The sequence below is a fragment of the Myripristis murdjan genome, chromosome 5 (genome assembly GCF_902150065.1).
Source record: "Myripristis murdjan chromosome 5, fMyrMur1.1, whole genome shotgun sequence".
NCBI lineage: Eukaryota > Metazoa > Chordata > Actinopteri > Holocentriformes > Holocentridae > Myripristis > Myripristis murdjan.
The window spans coordinates 5,509,237-5,529,486 of NC_043984.1; the positions used below are offsets into that span (position 1 = coordinate 5,509,237).

The 20,250-nt window shown below is 41.2% G+C and overlaps 1 protein-coding gene across 2 annotated transcripts in view; it reads right to left on the reverse strand.

Annotated features, from left to right (window-relative positions):
- Positions 1-509: 509 nt before the first annotated feature.
- grm7 (glutamate metabotropic receptor 7) overlaps positions 510-20,250 on the reverse strand; it is a 291,232-nt gene continuing 271,491 nt past the window's right edge. The window contains exons 9-10 of one of the 2 annotated variants that reach the window (XM_030051920.1): positions 7,361-7,607; positions 510-717 (exon numbers count right to left, since the gene is read on the reverse strand). In XM_030051920.1, coding sequence (XP_029907780.1) covers positions 545-717; positions 7,361-7,607 — 420 coding nt within the window. In that variant the 3' untranslated portion in view covers positions 510-544. Of the gene's footprint in view, positions 718-2,239; positions 2,596-7,360; positions 7,608-20,250 lie in introns of those variants that run through there. The other variant, XM_030051922.1, reaches the window with a different exon arrangement.

Consider the following 20,250-nt stretch of genomic DNA (forward strand, 5'->3'; position numbering starts at 1 on the left):
GCAAATCATACTGGGGCTGTAAAGATTTCACAACGTATCATCAAAAATAAATATTAAGTTTTTGGTTGAAACAGCCACCTTTTTATAATGTGCTGCTTCTGCGGCTGACAAAGTCGTCAACATTCATAAACCACAGAACTGATAATTCTCTGTATAAAGCAAATGCTTCCCTGGAACTATTTTCTGGAGGAAGGTGTCACTCCGCCCAATTTCAAGTCATGAAAACACAACAGTGCTGCTGCTTTTAGGAAAACTAATGTGGAGGACTTTATTACAGTGATGGAATACTGCTTTTTTCATTTCTTTTTTTCATTTAGTAGTGGAATGAATGGAAACCAGTGGCTGGATAAAAGGGAGGAAAATTATATCAAAGTTCTAAAATATGACTGCTTGCTTTGCAAAGAGATTAGCAAAAACATGAAGTTTATACAGGAAAAATCACTGATATGGTCCTTTTTAAATGGTCTAGGATAAATCAGAGGTACCAAACCACATTTCTTCAGGGAATATAAAAAAAATAACCAAATGTTTTTATTTCATGTTGTTACATTCTTGGACAACACCACAGAATAGTTGCATGAGTGGCCAAACGTAAATCTCTCCCACAACATTGGCACATAAGCAGCAAGGGCAACATGAATATACCTAGTACAAACAGTAGAAAACATACATGCTTTCTTTTTTTTATAAGTATTTTGTTTTTAAATATATATTCATCTTTTTCTCAGTTTCTCATAGTTTCCAGGGCAATAAGAAACTCCAAGACCAATCAAAGCCATATTCTGCCGTGTGAGAAAATGTCTGAGGAATTGAACTGTTACGTAAAGGTAAAAGAAACGGAAACAAAAGGAAAAAAAAAAGGATCTTACAGTACAATTCAGAGCAGACAGGTGGAATCAACTGTGTTGTGAGGATTTCATTAGTATTATTTTTTTTTTCTGATTCAGTTTTTAACATCAAACATATCAGGCATGCATTGACAACCTCGACATCAACACCTTTTTGTTGTATCAGAAGACCATGAAATCACCCGGAGATTCAGCACAAATCCGGCGACGCCCCGGACCAAGGCTCCCTTTTTAAGTCAGCTACAACACAGTTAAGGGTCATCATCATACACCTACAAAATACTGGAGGAGTCATGTATGTGTATGTGGAGAGGGAGCACACATCTTTCATAATGGCACCACAAACAACAGTTCAAACAAAAAGGCCATAAAAAAACAAACAAACACGCCTGTTTTGGGGCTTTGTGTACACGGCCAACCGCAGAATCTGATTTTTTTACCACCGTGTGTGACTGAACTGATCATATTTGGGCTCACAGACAAAGAAGTCTGTGAACAAAATGCCCACCTCTGATGTTTTGTTGGGTGTTTTATCTATTTGGACGGCCATGAAAAGATCAAAGCCCGTGTATATATGTATATATAATATTTACGTTTCTGAGAATATGAATGAGCTAGGATCCCTTTTCCACTGAGATAACACATCCCTGTGAGCACTCCTAATTCCTGGAAAGATGATTTCCAGGTTTGCACGGCATGCCGTCAAAGTGACAAAACCAGATTCCAGGTGGCAGCATAAACAACACCTTCAAGATCTCAAAGAGAAGAATATGGCTTTAATAAAAAATAATGTGCATCCAAGAAGCAAGAAAAAAATAGATTTATCATCGTCTTCAACAGCAACAACAACAACAAAAGAGAAGAAAGGAACAAAAGGAAAAAAAAAAAAAAAAGGTCAACAACCAAAGTAGGGCAACATATAAGCCAGAGAGAACCACACAGGGTTGACAGGAAGGTTGGAAAACTTGCAGTTTGGAAGTACATTAAGAGACGAGAGGCGGGCCCCATCGAAAGGTCGCGTCTTTGCGGTCGCTCGATGCAGCATGTCAGTGAAACGCCGAGACGGCTGCTTGTGTATGACATCAACAGCAAAGTGAGGCGCCCGCCTTGGAGCGGCACGAGGCCCCGCGCACCGTTCACCAAACAACCCAGGGGCCACACGATGTCTGCTGATGCACTCCACGCTCACTTTGTCCTCGCTACCGTCATCATCATCACCATCATCACATTCAGATCACAAACAAAACGATTTTTTCAATTTTCTTTAGTTGTTTCATTTTTTTTTCTGAAGAATTTGGTCTTGGTTTTCCCAACAACCTTCTTCTTGTTTCTTTTTTTTTTCTTTTTTCTTTATTTCTTTTTCTTTTTTTTTTTTTTTTTTGCTCTCTACTCTTTTTCGCTTCACTCTGACTGAGTGAATACTTGTGTGCCAGAATGCTCTGTTCAAAGGAAAGTCCCAGAAGGCTTTGCTTTAGCAGGCTGCTGCTGCTACCCGCATCTGAGAGTGTGTGGTGGGCAGTGAAGCACATGGGACAAAAAAAAGCCTTCTCTTCCCCTTCTTCTTCTTCTTCTTCTTCTTCTTCTTCTTCGTTCCCTTTTTTTTGTTTGTAGCCAGAAGGGCAGGAGAACAGATATCTCCAGCTTTGCTCTCTTTTTCCTTTTTCCTTTCTGTCTCTCTTTCTGATGGAGGGATGCCATTAGATCACAAGGTCGTTGTAGCTCACATATTTCTTCTTTGCTGCTGGACCTGGAGGGGGAGAAAATTGACAAAAAATCAGCCTCTGTCCTCGCAGCTAGCCATTATTTTAGGTTAAGGTTAATGGTTACTGTTGAGACGGAGGTGAAATTAAAGTTGAGTCAAGCTTTTAGCAGTATATAAAAATAATGTGTGTGTGTTTTTTTGTGTGTATGTGTGTGTGTGTGTGTGTGTGTGTGTGTGTGTGTATTTTCTATTTACTGTATAGGAAACATGAGTTAAAGTAGAATTCCACCAAAACAATTCTTAAATTGTTATTCCATGTAGAAATTAAATTAAATTACATTAAATTACATTAAAATAATACAATCAAATATCGTCAGTTTGCTTTTCCTTAGGAAGTTAATGTAAAAAAAAAAAATGAATAAAATAATTCTGGCTGTGTAACGAGGGAATCTGACATTGTCTGCGTCTTGATGGGGCACAATTTGGTGGAATTCCACCTTAAGAGCAAAGTTAAGACGCTTAATGAGAGTTGAAGTGAGGGTTAGCGGCAGAATAAACGTCATCTGTGGTGTTCCATTCAGTCACCACCACCCTCCTATCTTCCCCTCGCAGCTCTACGTCCTCTTTCCCACTTGGCCCCCGTGTTCATCCGATGACGAATGGCTTCAAGCCAAAACCCCATCATCAATCATGCCAGGAAGATAAAGGGAAAAATGACATATTATGCATATTACGGCTTGACACTGTCATTGAACTTCCCTGACATTGTCATAATGGTGTCTTATTCACATAGGAAACAGTCAATTACTGGTCTGACAGGGCCAACTATTCCAGCAGTTACAATCGAGGATGTGGTATACATTGCTGTGTATTGTCAGGTTTTATTGCCGAGGAGCATGACCTACGGAAATGACGGTAATAATACATTGTAGCCCTCTGACAGCCATTTGTTACCATAAAGATTGAGAGTCATTGAAGGGTCTATATTTGATTCGATTTAGAGTAAAAACCTGTCTTTTTGTCTCGGGTAATTGAGGACATACAGATGAGGAATGTCTGAATACGTCAGATGGTACGCATGAACCCTCCTGAGATCCTTCTATGAGGTCCATGCTCTGATACTTGTCATACACCCTCACGCACTAGAGAAAGAGATTGGTGAAAGAATAAGGACGATTTAGGTGTGTTAGAGTCAGTGATGTCTTATTGGCTTGCTGGCGAATTGCATTTCCACACTGTTTTCTCAGCATTTCAAGTGCAAGTAATAAAAAATTGCCCGAGAAAGGCAAATCCTCTTAAAACCAGATGTAATTGATAGATTCTACTGTTGCAGCGAGCTGGTATTGTTAAGAAAAGGGGCTGAGATGCTGAAGTTGTGGTTGTAAGGATTCTCTCTGAGAGCGGTTGGAGGCTATATGAGTTTTAAGGGATATATAGAGGCCTTTGTTGTATAGGGAATCAGCTTTTGGAGAAAGGCAGAGAGTAGAATCAGAGAGATTTGGCTTTCTGAAAGAGGCTGAGGCCACGAGGACTGAGAGAGATAGCGGGCTTTGTTGTCGGGAATCTGCTCTTGGAGCAAAGAGGAAGGAGAAAGAGAAAGAGCTATAAGTGCAGAGAGAGAGAGAGAGAGGGAGAGGCCATTAGAGTGTCGTGAAAGAGGGAGAGAGAGGAGAACTAGGGAGTGGAGAGAGTGACAACAAGCAAGGGGACAAGGGTAGAGAAAGAGAGAGAGAGAGAAAGCGATTGAAAGAGTGGGAGTGCGAAATCGAGTGAGAGAAAACCAGAAAACCTGAGAGTGAGTGAGAAGAGGGTGAGGACGAGAGGAAGAGCGAAATCGAGTGAGAAGGAGGTGGCGGGGAGGGTCTGTGGCGAGATAGCTACATTGGCCCAGTCCAACAGATGGCTCTAGTGGTCTTTAGGGAGTCATGACTGAGTAGTCTGCCAACACAGCTACAGAGCTGCTGTGCCTTCTCTACCATAAACTGACTGGGAATAGCAATATAGGCTGGGGCCCAACATCCCTGCAATGTTGATAACGTGTGAGGAAGCCCCCTTTCTCCCGTGCTGCCATAATAAATAGGATTGATTGATGGGTTATGATTATCAAGATCCACAGCGAAATACCAAGGGAGCTGCTCTCTCTTTCTCTCTTGCTAATTTCCTCACAAGGATTGAATAGATGGTCCACCAGCTGCTTGTAACCTGAGAAATGCACCAGCAGCAGCATGGGTCTCGGGGTCACCTGCTCTGTTATAGTACAACCCCAAAAGCGCATGCATGAATCTCCACAGAAGGCCTGTAAGTCTGCCACTCAAATAGATTGTCATATTATGCTCTCCTCTCCGTCCTCATGTAAAAGTTATGAGTCAATTGAAAGGATAGTGATAAAGAGCCGTGGAGCTCTATTTAGTATTCTCCCCACGCGCTCCCCTCTCCTCTCTCCTGCTAAAATGTATTCCCCTCATTTCTCTCTCTCTCTCTGTCTTGCGCGCTCTCTCTCTTTCTCTCTGGCCTGGCTCTCTCTCTCCATCTCCTCCAAACCTCCAGAAAATGGAGCAAGGTCAGGACAGAAAAAGCAGAAGTAGAAGATTAATTTGCTCTTACCTCTGATAAATTATGAAATTAGCCTGTCAGGGGGAGAAAAACATTATTTGGTGAGTTGTCCCTGAGAGCCCCAAAGGGGGTCGCACTGTGAGATGGTAATTTGATCACATAACCATGTAATTTGAATTTGTGCATTTTTTATTTCTGGGAGCATTTGGGCTGAACATTTACTTTTTTAAAATACATTTGTGATTTCCTATGGAGCAGAAGCACTAGTTTTATTACTAGTTTCGTTAAGCCGTGCTCTGAAGAATATGCTCATGCTTATACATGCTTTTTGATGCCTTTGTGGAAATGCTGTGTTCTCTTGTTATGGAAATTCAGCATGGCAGATTTTTGAACATGCTCAGCACCAAAATAGGTTGAGCATCTTGGAGCTAAATATAGATGTTCCCTATATATGGCAACACAAATCACATGGAATTTGTACCAAAGTAGACTGTATATATTATATGTATCACTGCAGTTTTCTCCATAGTAAGTATGATGCAGTTTTCCAGTTATGTTTGCACCTCTTGTTACTTAGAGGTCAATTTCTTCAAACAAAACTGCTAACATATTTTGAAGTGTTTATCTACCATTATATTAAGACAATAAATATACAGAATCCTCCGACTGAAAAAAAAAAAATCTGTGCACACCTTAATCATAGCTTTAGTGACAGCAGTATAGGTGTTTGATGTAAGTCATAAAAAGAAAAGTGCTCAAACATACTATCTTTAGCCTGCACATGAAAACACTCTTTTTAGTTCATGGAGTTCTGTTGGTACTGATTCAAAAGATTAAGCAACGACAGCTACTCATGACAGCTGTTTCACATAGGTGATGAGGTAATAAATACTTTTTTTTTTTCCAATTTAATCAAGGTTGAGAATGTTTTAATGTGCCAGACGTATAGTATTCAAACTGAGTCTTTCAGCTGTATTTGAAATTCGTTCAAATACTTGTGCAAAGCAGCTTTTGGCAAGAAATCACTTCCAGTGCATTTGGAAGCATCGGTGATAGCATATCATTCCAGCCAATGGTCATGCATGTGTAAACAAACATGGAAAGATGTTTTTTCTGGGAAGAAATAACATGGCAAGGGAGGCTTTCATCTCTTTGAGAACATCCTCGACTTGATTCATTGGGTTGTTTTCCCAGACACAGATAGAAACTCGTCCCACTAGGCAACACAGGTCATTTAAGACTGTTTTGAACATCGGCAATGCCACATTAGATAATACTGGCTTGCATCAGATAAACTCAACATGATGCAACGTATTCAGTGGTATTTCTGCTGTGTATGTGTGTTGCACAACATGTTGCCTACACCATCTGTTGGATACGGTTGAAAGCTGACGCCAACTCTTATTTCAAAGTACCGTATTGGCCCGAATGTACAACGTTATTTTTATTTGGAAATTACATCTTAAAAAGTGAGGTCATCCTATATTTGAGGACTAGACAGTTGCAAGTCATTTACATTTAAAACAGCAGGTGTGCTAATTAGGGTCAGCAGAGGAGATGCCGTTCGATGGAAAGAGCTGCTGGGACAAGAGTGAACACAGCGATGCACTGGACCTCTCTGAAGAATAGTCAAAAAAAAAAAAAAAAAAAAAGTCAAAAAGCCAAGGAGCCAAGTTGAGAGAGTTGGGCTAAAAAAAAATCAATGAATGGAAATAAAAATAGAAATAAATTATTTTCTGGGGAGATTTGTTTCAAATTCTCTTCTAGTCTACAATTAGGTTACATAATTGCTGGTTAGTGCACTGCAATGTTGTGATTGTTTGTGATTGGCTGATTGGTGGCATCTTTTAGATCAATCAATCAGGATTTGCTGTTAAAAAAGGCGAATCGTCTTACATTTGGGCCAATACGGTGTTTCAAAGTTATTTTCAGTGTTTGTCTGAGTCCAGGAAACCAGACCCATGGATGTATTATGTGCATGATACCATATTCATTCTCCATGTCATCCTTGAAACAGCCAACCTTATTATCCAGTCAATCCAGGAAGTATTTGTATGGGTCGATGAGTAAAATAATAGCATTCTTTAGTATATTTCAAGAGGTTTTGGCTCTTTTAATACATTGTATACAATATTACAGCAGAAGTGTACTAGAATTGATATATTTTGCACATTAAGGATGTCTATTTTTGCTTCTCTTCCTCGATTTGACTGAGATGACACTGAGCAAACATTGTTAAGCTGTCCTGAATACGTACTGTTGGGGTCGACATTCTCACACAGCTCCGTCTTGGCCTCTCCGTTGGGCCTGTCGCTGGCCTTGTGGGAGAGACGAGAGGACATGGTGGCAGCCGTGACCACAGCCTTGAAGGAACGCTTCCTCTTTTGCACATTGAGCTCCGGGTGAAAGATGATGACGTAGACCTTGGGCATGTAGAGCATCCCCAGGGCCACTGACGCACTCAGGTTCATGGAGATGGTCAGTGTGGTCGTCTGGATGTACAGCTGTGGGCAGAGGAGGAGGAAGAGAGGGCGATTAGAGGGGAGACAGTTGGCATACAAAGTCAAAAGTGAGCGATATGTAAAGAGAGGCGAGACGATGTGAGAGAGACATATTTATAATTTGTTGCCTTGATATGCAGCTGTGGGCAAGGAGGTTGAATGTAGGAGGAAAGTTATCTTATGAAGGTAAGTGGATGCACAATGGAGCAAAATAGCATCAGAAGTTGCGGAGCTCAAAGGGATTAAAAGGTTTTGTATAACTCAGTGGGTAGATGGCACTAACGCTGCTTTCAAGACAACTGGGAGCTGGGAAAGGCCCGACCGGAATTTCTATCCTCCCACATCAGCGCATTCAGGTGATTGAGGTGGAGAAAGGAATATTTGTTTGGCTGATTTCTGAGCTAAGCAGACAGAGATGGATGACACTTGTGGAGATATAAACACAGTGTCATGGCTAAAGGGTGATTCTGCAGTCTGTTTAACATCTTCAACCCTGCTGGGATTCTACTCACATCGGAGGCTTCGTCATTACAAATGCATGCTGCGCGGCCGGGCTTTGTTCAAACCCACAGAACTTTATTTAAAATTCTACAGGAGATCCAAAGGTTTCCAAAGACACCGAATACGTCCTGATTAATTCCAAGGAAATGTGTATAAAACCATGCAAAAGTCATCTAGATCTTTTCTGTTTGATGTACTGATGCAGCCATAAAACAATGGCATCCGGGCTTTCAATATTTCACTCAGTATCAGTGTGATGTAGCTTCAATGAAGCGTTACAACCAGCAGATACAGGACATTCATGCTTCATTGTCATACAATATTAAAAAAAACAACTTTTTTTTCCTGACTGAAGCTACTTATGGGGGAAATAAGAGTTTATGGTGTTATTTCTTGTTTTCGCCTTTTGCTGCAAACATTTCCATATAGCTTATTTGGCTTATTTGACATCACAGAGCTATTTCATATCAATCATAGTGATTGGGAATTGTGAATTTGAGCACCATTCATATGGATTTTCCTTCCCAGTCCCTACTTCCCATGCACACAGCCCAAAATATTAGCAGTTATGGTACAGCTGTGGCACAGACATTGAAAGGATGGGCCGACTAGAAGGATGGAAGAGGTGAGGATGAAAGGGGGACTCAACTAACTCAATCCATTCCTCAGAAACATCCAGCTCACTGAAACAGGAAACATGGCCTAAAACAAAGCCAGACAGAAATTTGTTAGACGCCCAAAATCTTGACACTGTTTACGTTTGCCGGAGCAGGGTTGTTTGGTTTTTTTATTATTATTATTACCCTGTGTGTTCTCAACCCCCACCCACCACAAAGAACAATAGCAGACAGCTGGGGCACGACATAAATGTTTTATGTGCGGTGTATATTGCACTCGCAGCTCCAGCCATGGCCCTATGAACCCAGTAGCAGGCTAATATTGCCCAGGATGAATGCATAAAGAGGCTTGGCCATGCTGTAATGGGCTCCCCAGAGTGGGCTTCATACAGTTCAGCCTCACTGTCTTTATGTGTTATGGCCCTGCTGTCACAGCCTGATGTATGCCATTTACAGTGAGAAGTCACAGGTTGAGCCACAACGGGCAAAGAGGGAGAGAGGGAGGGATGGCCACTGACAGAGAGAGATGAATAGAGAGAGAGAACATGGGAAATAAAAGAGTGGCAAGGATGTGATTTAGACGAGACCAAAGCAGCAGAAATTATCAAATGTCTCCTCCCTTGATGGCTATAGATTTTGTGTTAAATGTATTCAATTAAATGAAAATAACAATTTTGCCTGCCCACAATCACTGAACATTTTCAGCACATTGCCCACTGGAGACGGCCATAAAAGTAGGAGTAACTAAAGCTGAACACACATTCATATTTCAACAGTATTCAACATGTACCTAAAGTGTACAGCATCTATGAATGTTGTTTTTTTTTTTGTAAAAAAAAAATAAAATAAAAAAAAATAAGAGAAAAGAAACAGGTGCAATGTGTTCCTTTATTCATGAAACATAATATTTACACCTATGCACTCACAGACACAGAGAGGACAGACACATATACAAAAATCACTTACAGTGCAAAAAACCTCACTCTTAACACATTTAAAATCATGCTTTTCTTCAAACAAGTGAAATACATCTGCCAGTGGAGTTTCCAGTGCAGTTTCAAATATTTCAGGACTCTGAAGCCACTCTTAGTGATGATCTGGCTGAGGGGGATTAGGCCTATACAGAACAGCATGGAGGGCAGGGCGTCCCTGTGATGTATGCCGCACTTGATGCTGTCCCCCACGTTCATACTGAGTTCTTGATGAAGGCTCTTAGTGTCCTGTTGATGTTGTCAGGGCCTGGTGCCGTCCAGCTTGACATTCTTGACACTTTCTTGGATAATGGAGCCACTGGGTATTGGTGTTATGAGATGCCTCCTTCTCCCATATGGTTTTCCAGCCTGGTGGCAAAGATCAAGACCATGGCAGTACTGTTCCTTATTAATGGTGTTCATCTTGTAGCCAAGCATCTCTAAGATCACTGATGCTGTTCTGTTGCATGTATCAAGCTGTAGGTCTCAGTGATGGTCATGGGGATTGTCAGCAATGCTGCATTTTGTGTGTGTGTGTGTGTGTGTGTGTGTGTGTGTGTGTGTGTGTATAAAACACCTACAGAACATAGTGATTATTGTTTATTGTGTAGAGAAACCAATCCTATCCCTACAGTAATGCCTTCAATAAGCGAAGTGTGGCAACATGTCCTCAGGATTTTCCTCATCTTTCCATCCTTGAGAGGACATATAGTGTTCATAAATTTCATAACACAAACACACACACAGGGCTAGAGTGGCAGCTTCTAATCCTTAAACTGCAGAGTGCCTTGTATCTCCTATCAGTTCACAGCAGCACAATGCGAAACAGTTTGAGCACACCAGTTGTTTGTCACTGCCAGATATTAATGGTTGTGATAAGCATATGATAAGATGACACCACAAAGATAAGATGACACATCAGATAGCAGGGAATGGCACACATAGCCAGAAGACTGATTATTATTTAATCTAATCACATCAGATCTTTTAATCTGTATGATGACTGTGTGTGTATGTGTGTGTGTGTGTGTGTGTGAGTGCACATGTGCATCAGAGGCACACATTTGTTCAAAGTCAGAGTGTGCATGTATTTAACAGAGAGGGAATCTTTATTCTGGGGCGAGCCCGCATGGTGGAAAGAGATGCAGAGAGGAAAAGGCAAAACAGTGAGAGAGCAAAGTGTTGGGCAGAGAGAGAGAGACTTTAATCAAGACCCTCCTCCCTTTCATCTGAACAGAAGAAAGAGGCCTGACACAGCTGATGCTGTGATCTGAGGGGAAAAGCCTGATCTTATTGTTTTTGTTGCTGTTGTTGTTGTTGTTGCTGTTGTTAGCAACAAAGGCTATGCAAGATCCTAGATTAAGCCCAGAGATGGACCACAAGCAAGGTTAAGTGGATAATTTATCTTCTTAAGTCAAGCAGCAGTCTCCTGTGACAAAGCCAGCCCCTGTATTTACCAAAAATCACAGACTGGGAGAGTTGGTCTGTTATTATTATCTATGTTGGGTGCATAAAAGATCTGGGAGTGTCTGCTCTTTCCTGAAAGTTGACTGACCAAATGGATTCATTTCACCTCGGTAATCGATTTCAAACATGAAGCAGAGATGCAAACAAGTACATAGAATTATCACTTTAGTTTAGAGAGAATGGAGGCATGGATTGTGCAATATTAGACTTTACTTAAAATGTTGCATACTTTCTGTGTTTTATTACACCGCCTGAGTTAATGATGCAGCTTTTGGCCTTCTTTCTACATATGTGATCAAGGATGTATAAACACAGATTCTTGAAGAGTAGGACTTACTGACGGAAAATAAACTTTGCAGTTATTGCATCACACCAACTACGAAAATAAGACCCATTTTTACTTCAAACAAACAAACCAAAAAAAAAAAATATGAATGTATTTACAGCAGCTTACCTATAAATACATTTCAATCTCAGGTTTAGCTGTCAAATCTGTTTTTTTTTTTTCTTCTTTTTTCTAATGGAGCAGAAATATATAGGCTAACTCTTGTCTAATTCACTTAGACACATGTGAGCCTAGTCATTAGTTTGGCCATCTATCATGCCAGCTGACACGGGAATTGTGGGTTTGAGACTGAGTGGGAAATAATAATCCATGCTGCTATGAATGGCATCAGTTACATAAATAACGGCAGTCATTGCTGAAATACCCTTTCATTAATTTGTCCTGCATCATCTGGCATTAGTCCTGCAGACAGCAGGGCTGTAGTCCAAACCACGGGTCCCAGTCAGTTCCAAGAGCAGATCCAGATTTGTTCAAGACCGGGCAAGTACAAAAGGTTTGAGACCAAGACCAGAGCAAATTACTGGATCATCAATAGGCATCTGGAGGATCCAAGGGCAAAGGATATCCGTTCATTTTATCTTCAAGTTATATTTAAGTTCAAAAGTTTTATTTGCTTTTGTTCTGATTGATCGAGAGACTGTATGTCCATATTTGCCCAACTCGTACACCCATACACCACACAGCCGTCTCCTAAAAGATTGCAGTGAATGGCACTATAGATATTTACAGAGAGCTTAAAAAAGGTCAGGAAATGATGTCACACATAAGGCTACTCTGCCCACTTAAACTAGCCAGCCCGCCTCCGCTCCCCGGGTGACAAGCTAACACGTTAGCGACATGTCGAGGAAACGTTGTTGCGCCATAGACGGATGCAAGGAGACTCGTGTTTCATTGCACATTCTTCCAAAAGAAACACATGTTAGAGACCAGTGGCTGATGTTAATTTTTTTCCCAGGTCCCGCAGGATTCTTCGCTTTTCTTTTTGGCTCATTTCAGTTTCAATTACTTGCCTGTGATTGGCCCGACCTTACGTCACTCAGAAAACAGTCAGCCAATCAGTGGAGAGGTGATGATTCTCTCTTCTGATTGGCTAAACGAACCCTGCTGCCAGAGCTCCGGGAGAAAGGCAAGAGAGAGGTGTCACATCTGGACATGTATGCAAAATTCAACTTTCCCATTTCCATTTCACCGTGTTATTGGGTTGCTCAAGTGCACTCCAAGCATAACGACAATATTCCCAACTGCATTTAAAGGCAACATCTGCTTGCTTTTGTAACAACAGTTGGTGAAATGCAGAACAAGGGAGAGAAAGCGTGGAGATAATGAGGTGAATATTGGACTTTTGGACCTACAGTGCAATCATTTGACTTAAGAACACTTGGACTACACTGTTTACAACAATGTTATGGTAATGTTTTGCCCCTTTTGGCGCTCTAGAGAAACCTTCTCCAGTCACTCCAGCTGCTATGAAGCTGTGCCTGCTAACTTGATGTGTTCACTTGCAAACTCCACCAGTGTCTCAACTGACAAAGGCTGAGGAGATAATGACAACTTTTCGTACAAGCAGCACATCTTTTTCCAGGAACTATACCATACCAATCAAATAATCAAAAGTCACACATCACAAAAGTGGGATGAGGATTGAGGTCGGGACTCAAGCCCAGAACTACAACCTGGGCTGATAATTGTGCCCTCAATGTAATGCAATGCCATGTGTCTCAATAGCGGTTGAAGCAAATGGTTAAATTCCTATTCCTATGATCAACAACCAATCAGAGAACATGACCTCACATAGACTTAAGACAAAGTTGAGACTCTTGAGCAGGTATAAAACATCTGCGCAGATACATTTTCAACCTCAAATATGTATCAAACAGTGCCACTTTACATGCAAGGTTGCCATTTTCACTAAGGTTTAAAATATGCTTAAACTACCAAACCATTCCTTAGTCTTCCAGAAGCTGAAAAGAGAGCAAAGGGTGAATTTGTCGTTTTCCTCCTTGGGCAGAGAGCCAAAGCACATGGGAAAAACTAGGAACTATACAACAGCTGAACTCTGTAAAGCTATTACTGTGAGTCCAGTCTGTGAGGCCATTGTGATAAAGGGTGCTGTCGTTATGTTGTTAAAATGATATTACTCCTACACTTGCTCATATCACACTTTGATTTGAAGCTGTCTTGACAATGTTCCCATAAACTGCACATGTTTTGTTTGTGCTGGTGAAGAAACACCAAAGAAAAAGAAAAAACACCCCACAATGAACTGATGAAAACCAAAGAGACAAGTGTCCAACTGCACATCTCAGTTGCACTTCCTTGAGGTACATCTTTGAACTGATTTCAAAGAGGCACAGTACATTTTGATTAGCTAACCAGTGTTAAAGGTGGAGTTTGCAAAGATCTAACATCGTCAAAGGGTTTCATGTCTGCTCACGTCTTTTGTGTTTGAAGAGTTTGTGTGTCGAGTCATCTCGGCAGGGAGCTGGGGCGTGGGTGTAAACATAGTCCATTAATTAGACTTCCCCTGGTTCTCTAAACAGGGGGAAGGACTCATTACTCTGCTCTGGAACAGTGACAGATAAGATCCAGTGTAGGAGGAGAAACCACTGCCAGTCAGTTAGTTTGCTGCTCACTGTGAAAGTGGGCTACAATCACAGGAGTTGTAGTTTACTATAACTTATCAGCTACGGTTACATACAAAATTGTAACCATGGCAAACACTCTTTTCTTTTCTATTCTATTCTATTCTATTCTATTCTATTCTATTCTATTTCATCCCAAAGTAATCTTCTTTGGGCTTAAAGTGTTCCCCATTTCCATCATATTCCTATCAGCTCAACCCAGTCGCAGAGGGACAGCCTGTTTGCCATTTTGTGAAAAGCAAAAGCAAAAGTGAAGCATTACACGGCATACGGAGACAAACAGAATACAGTAACAACAATTATGTAACAAAATAATATCATCGCAGCGGGAAGCGCAATGCTGTGTATGCTCAGCTGGATGCCTGAAATATACGGTAGATAAATCAAGGAGAAGAGCTAAAATACCCCATTGTGACTGCTTCCGAGCTACATGGTAGCAAAGCCCTGTGGATTGTGTTTGATTTGACTCTCGGAACAATGGTACTAATACCAGGAATGTGGTTTTGCTACATGTTCCTCAACACTTTTCTCAGTATTTATATTTCAGATGTATAGATGGATTGATGGATAGATAGAGTTGTTGCTTGTGGAGCACTAATGCTGACGAGGATAGAATTAGAGGACGGATGACAGGAGACAAGATGAGATACAGAAAGGAAATGAGTGGAGGCAGCCCATTTTCATTCCCAGGTTGTCACATAGCACAGTTTAATGACAGTCCTTCTGCGTCAGATAGCAATGCAAAAGACACCCATTAGAAGCCAAAGGGACCCTTTTGCGTCACTAAGAGACACAGGAAATGGTGACACAGAAAAAGTGTGAGTAAGTCCTCCAAGGGAAGTGGCTGGGGTAGAAGGTGGGTGTGTAAACCTCTGGAACTTCACACATGAGACCCAAGTTCAGTTAACATTTCTAATGAGACCTTTCAACCTAACTGTGTTTTTTACCCTTAAACCTAACCTTTCCTTAACTTTAACCAAGTGGTTTTAATGCTAAACCTATCCATGTGACACTGACATGTGATAAAAGCAAGAATGCGTCTCATCTTGATGTTAAAGGGTCCTTTTGCATTGGTATCACATGGAAAAGGGGGCATGTTCAAGTCGTGATACTTGATGACCTGAGGATGAGAATGTGTTGGTGGGGGAGAGGAGAAGATGGGAGATGAGAGAAAAGGACAGGAGAGGGGCGGAGAAAATAAGAAACGGATAAGTAAGCAGAGCTGAGAGGAGAAGGGAGGAGAGCACAGTGGCGAGGCAGTGATGTGGAATGCGACGTCGACTTACAATCTGCAGAGGAAGCTGCGTTTAAGAGTGAAAAGAGGACCTTTTTTCACTCAAAATGAGAGTAAAATTCTGCTCGGGATGAAAGGGAACCAGATGTGATGTGTGGCAAGGGAGCCAGCTGTGTCAGAGCTACATTTGGCATGCGGATGCGGTTGCATGTTTGTGCAGGCTATGTATGTATGTTAGAGAGAGAGACCTCAAGGAAAGATAAAAAGAGGGTAAGAGAGAAAGAGACAGAGGTGTCAGCTTTGAGAGGGGAAATTTTCATCGTCCAAGTGTACATTCATGCAAGCACACAAGCATGCATAGAGCTCAGTTTACTCAGGGGGCAAGTGCTATTGACAGCAGTGTCCAGTAAAGACCAAAAACAAAGACAAAATCAATTACATCCTCAATCAGACAGCGATAACATTGGTCTGTCTGTCGAGGTTGAGGAAACAAGGTTTAGTCAAGCTCCACGTTCAATGGGTCCGACGTGCTGCTTCAGTTCACTTCAGTCTTTCTTTCCTTCTTTGTCTTTCTTATTTTCCCTGCTTGCTTGTTTTAATTAAAAATAGTTCAGCTGGTCCCAGGAATAGGAACTGTGGCTCTAGCATTGGCCTCTTTAACATCCTTTTATTTTTTGAGGAACACCGATTGTTTTTTTGTTTTGTTTTGTTTGTAGTATGAAACGGGGGGACTGGTGTCCACCCCAGCATCTACTTTCAGGACTGCCAGTAGCAACACTGCTTAACCCTGACGTTTTTGGGGATATCCCCAGAGAAGCAGGGAAAACCTGGTCTGGAGGGGCGTTTAACTAGCCTTGGGCTAAGAGTTGGGATATCCCACACTGTAGGTTCCAAGTGTGAAAAGACATTTAGCTCGGAGCTAAGTGTAATGCGAAAAGGGATTAAAATGCCTACTAAGGGCCAAAATGTGGCTGAAAGGCAAATTGTTTACAAAATACTGAATTTTTTCCTTAATCGGTCCTCAGTGTGACCCAAGAAAGACTGAAATCAGCCTTAAAGCTGTACAAGGTGAGATGTTTATGTATATGCTCCTGTGTTATCAGCCTCAGTTATCAAGAAGGCTGCATTAATGAAGTGTTCATCTTTAAGATTTGTTCAGATAAAGTGATGTTTTTTGATATGGACACTTTGCACACATTGTGTTTTGTTGAGACTTAGAGTGTAAACAAATTACAAGTCTAAATTTGCAAAAACAAGATTAAATTCGCAATAGCTACATCCATACATTCCATGCCTTCACACAACCTTGCAAGCACTTGACCTCCATGGCAAAATTTCAGCCTCATAGAAAGTGTCAGTTGCTATTGGGGGGTGGGACAGCAAGTCCAATTATGCCTCCCGCAAGGCTCTATGACAAATGGTTCATGAGTTATGAAAGGGAGCATGACTAAAGTATAGACTAACCTTCACCAATGAAAGAGGAACTCTGTTGAGTCCTGTGATGCCTCCCATAAGAGTCTGTGACAACAAAGTTTGGCTATATTAGGTGAATCTGTTTAGAAGATATTTGTCTCTTTATTACAGGGCACTCCCACTGCCACACCCCCTTTTTGCCAGTTGGCATGAACAGTTAATCAGCTGTCCTTTGGCTCATGACCAACCTTTCCACAAAATGTTGTGCAAGTCTGTGAATTCATTTGGAAGTTATGCTCCTTTTTGTGATAGGCCACTCCCATTGCCACGCCCCCTTTTAGCCAATTGACATGAACACAAACAAAACCTTCACAAATACATATTTGACCTCCATGCCAAAGTTCAGGGTGTGGAGGTCAAGGGCAAAAACTGTGGCTGCGAAAGGCTGGGGCAATTGTTGTGGGCCATCAACCAACCAACCAACCAGCTGACCAACCGGCCAGCAGAGTGAAATATAGAGCTGCAGGTTACAGCTGGAAAAAATACCTCTTGTAGAGTGTGAAATTACCTGGTGTAGCTTTGACCCTGGCTGCGACATGACGTTATCTTTGCATGACAATGTACTCTACCCCTCTGTTCATTTTATTTGCCTACAACTGTACTGTATATGCAATTATTTGTTGGCCTCCATCTAATCTAATCTCATCCATCTCATATAGATGTTGCCTTAAATACAAAATGCTGTAATTGGAGTTGTAATTGATGAGAAACCATTAGAAGATTGGACCTGCAGTGGTGAGTTACAGAGGTCAGGGGGTTTCCATGAAGCCTTGCATGGCTGTTGTAGTTCAGCGCATGTTGTTGCTCGTCTAAGCTTGTACTGTCTGTCACGGTGACATGCAATACATGGTTTATGCATGTTGAATTTGAATTTACATAAAAGAACCTGAGTTCATTGACCTAAATAGGCACAGTGTTATTTCAACCACAGATGGCTCATGTAATATTCTAGTGTGTGTTTGTGTGTGTGTTTGTGTGAGAGAGAGAGAGAGAGAGGGAGAGAGAGAGACAGAGAGAGAGAGTGAGGGAGTCAATGACCCTGTGCAATATAAGTGCAATAAAAGTGCATGGTAAATTTAAATTATGAAGAGAGAGAGAGAGAGAGAAAGAGGGACATGAAAATATATATATGGGGCAGACAGAGAACTAAAGTAAGTGCATGTTAGACTTAAATAAATAAATAAATAAATAAACCCACAGCAAAGTCTCCATATTTAATTTTAGTTTTCATTTTAGAGTGGTCAAAGGGATATTAATTTCTGTTTTAATGGGGATTAAAAGTGACAGCTAATGCCGATTGCATTCAGTGCTAAGAATTTTCTTTTTTCTCCCTCTGACAAATAAAAATGTTCCTCAGGAATAATTAAGTCTAGCAGAAACATTTTAAGATTCTGAGTGATGTGCTGCAAAAAAAAGGCTGGTGCAATCAAACTGTAAAAAAAGTCAATCTTGTTTATAAGTAATTGCAATCAATAAAGGAGCATTGTTTTTACATGGAAATTGAACCCCTGTCAAGTTTTATTTAATGCATCCCATAATATAATTTTATATTAAAAAAAAAAAAATCCCCATCTCCTTGCCCATTAGTTTTCCTCCTTTTCTTACAAGATCATGACGGAGTAATAGGGAAATAAGGATATTCACTCTTTACTAGCAGCTCCTTGGGAGGGTGGTGATCTAAGAATTGAAGCTTATGTTACTGGTGCATTCTGGTGCATATTTTTATATTTTATCTAAATGTCTTAAGTTGAGAATATAAATGTACATCAAATTCCCTATGAGGAATGCAACACTCTCTGTCTGAGCTTTCACCACAGCCACTAGAGGGCGACAAGATGACTTTTGCTACTCATAAAGAAGCCTCTTTCTCTTTGGCCCCTCATTCCAGTATGAGGGCTGTCCCAAATGACAATGCTGTCCCTGGTGGGTCCCAAGTGATGTAACAGGACTGTCCTTGCCTTCCCATGGGCCAGAGTTCGTCTGTCCCTCATGTAGCCTCATGTGGGATGTGATGGTTGTCCCCACTGGCCTCTTACTGACATACAATGGCTGTCCCCTCCAGGCTCTTATCGTTGCTGTTAAGCCCTGTGCGGATTACGACGGTCATTCCCCCGGGTCTTCTCTGCCACTCAGTTGATAGATGGTTGTTCAAGTTGTTCTCTAATGAACATCCCTCAGGATATGACCTGGTACCATCAGGAACCTAGCCAGTTTAAACACCATCAGCATTGTATGTGTGTGTGCGTGTTGGAGTCATAGTTTATAATATTCACAACAAAAATATCTCTATTCTAGCTTACATTTTTATATTGTTATACTCTTACACTGCTGCTGAAGGGGAAAAAAATCAGATCAGAGTCAAAAAGAGATCATAACAGACCAAGGCATTGGGAAGGCTTTCAACCTGTGCAGAAAGACTATCTGTATAGGAGCAGCTAGCAGCAATCTGAAAGCAACAGTACCACTTCATGATAAACTGTGTATCAGGATGGCAAAATAATCGAGCTATTACTCTGCATTGACTCGCTTGAGCTGTATTAACAGATGCAGGTTTGTGGTAAGCAGGCTCTGGCAATGAGTTAGTTCAGGTGGCACAGACAGCAGCATTCGGGGGAGAAAACAAGAAAGAAAGAAAGAAAAAGAGAGAGAAAGAAAAGCTGATGTCAACATCAGTAATGTCCTCAGACAGATAGATAATGTATCCCTGGGGGTTCCCTACAGAATGAGGATAAAAAGTCTGTCAAGTTCTCCAGATGGGTCAGCTGCATGATAGAAGAGCAAAGGTGAAGAAACTGGGAGAGAGGTGAGACATGACTGGAAGGGGAATTGGCGGAGAAGTGAGAAAAGGTTGAGAAAAGAGCATGATGGCAACTACCAGGGTTACATATGAAGTGAAGTAATTCATTTTTCTGGCTCATACGCCGTGTTTTAATGGTCTGCACCCCATGCATATATAAACTGGTCACATTTTATATTTCATTAATTACAAGAAAGCATAGTTAAATTGATTACTATTTATATTTTATTAATTATAAACACACAGTGCTATATGACACAGTGGGCAGATTCAGCAAAGCCTTCCTCAGAATGCCCATCTATTCTTAGACTGATTGTTTGGTTTTGAGCCTCCAAAAAGCCCTGTGTTTGGAGTCCAGAATTGAGTACTTTCCACTTCTTTTGTTTGGAACAAAAACTCCACGCCCATAGAAAATTAAAGTCACTCCCATTCTCCTCCCCCACCCACCCACACACACACACTCTTGCATATTAAGCTGCTCAACTGCTGGAAGATGATGCTAAAAGCGTCGCACGACATTTCAGCTACAAAGGCTAGATAGCCTCATTCCAAGGCAAAAGAAAATGACAAAGCAGTGTTTTGCATGGTGATATATTGT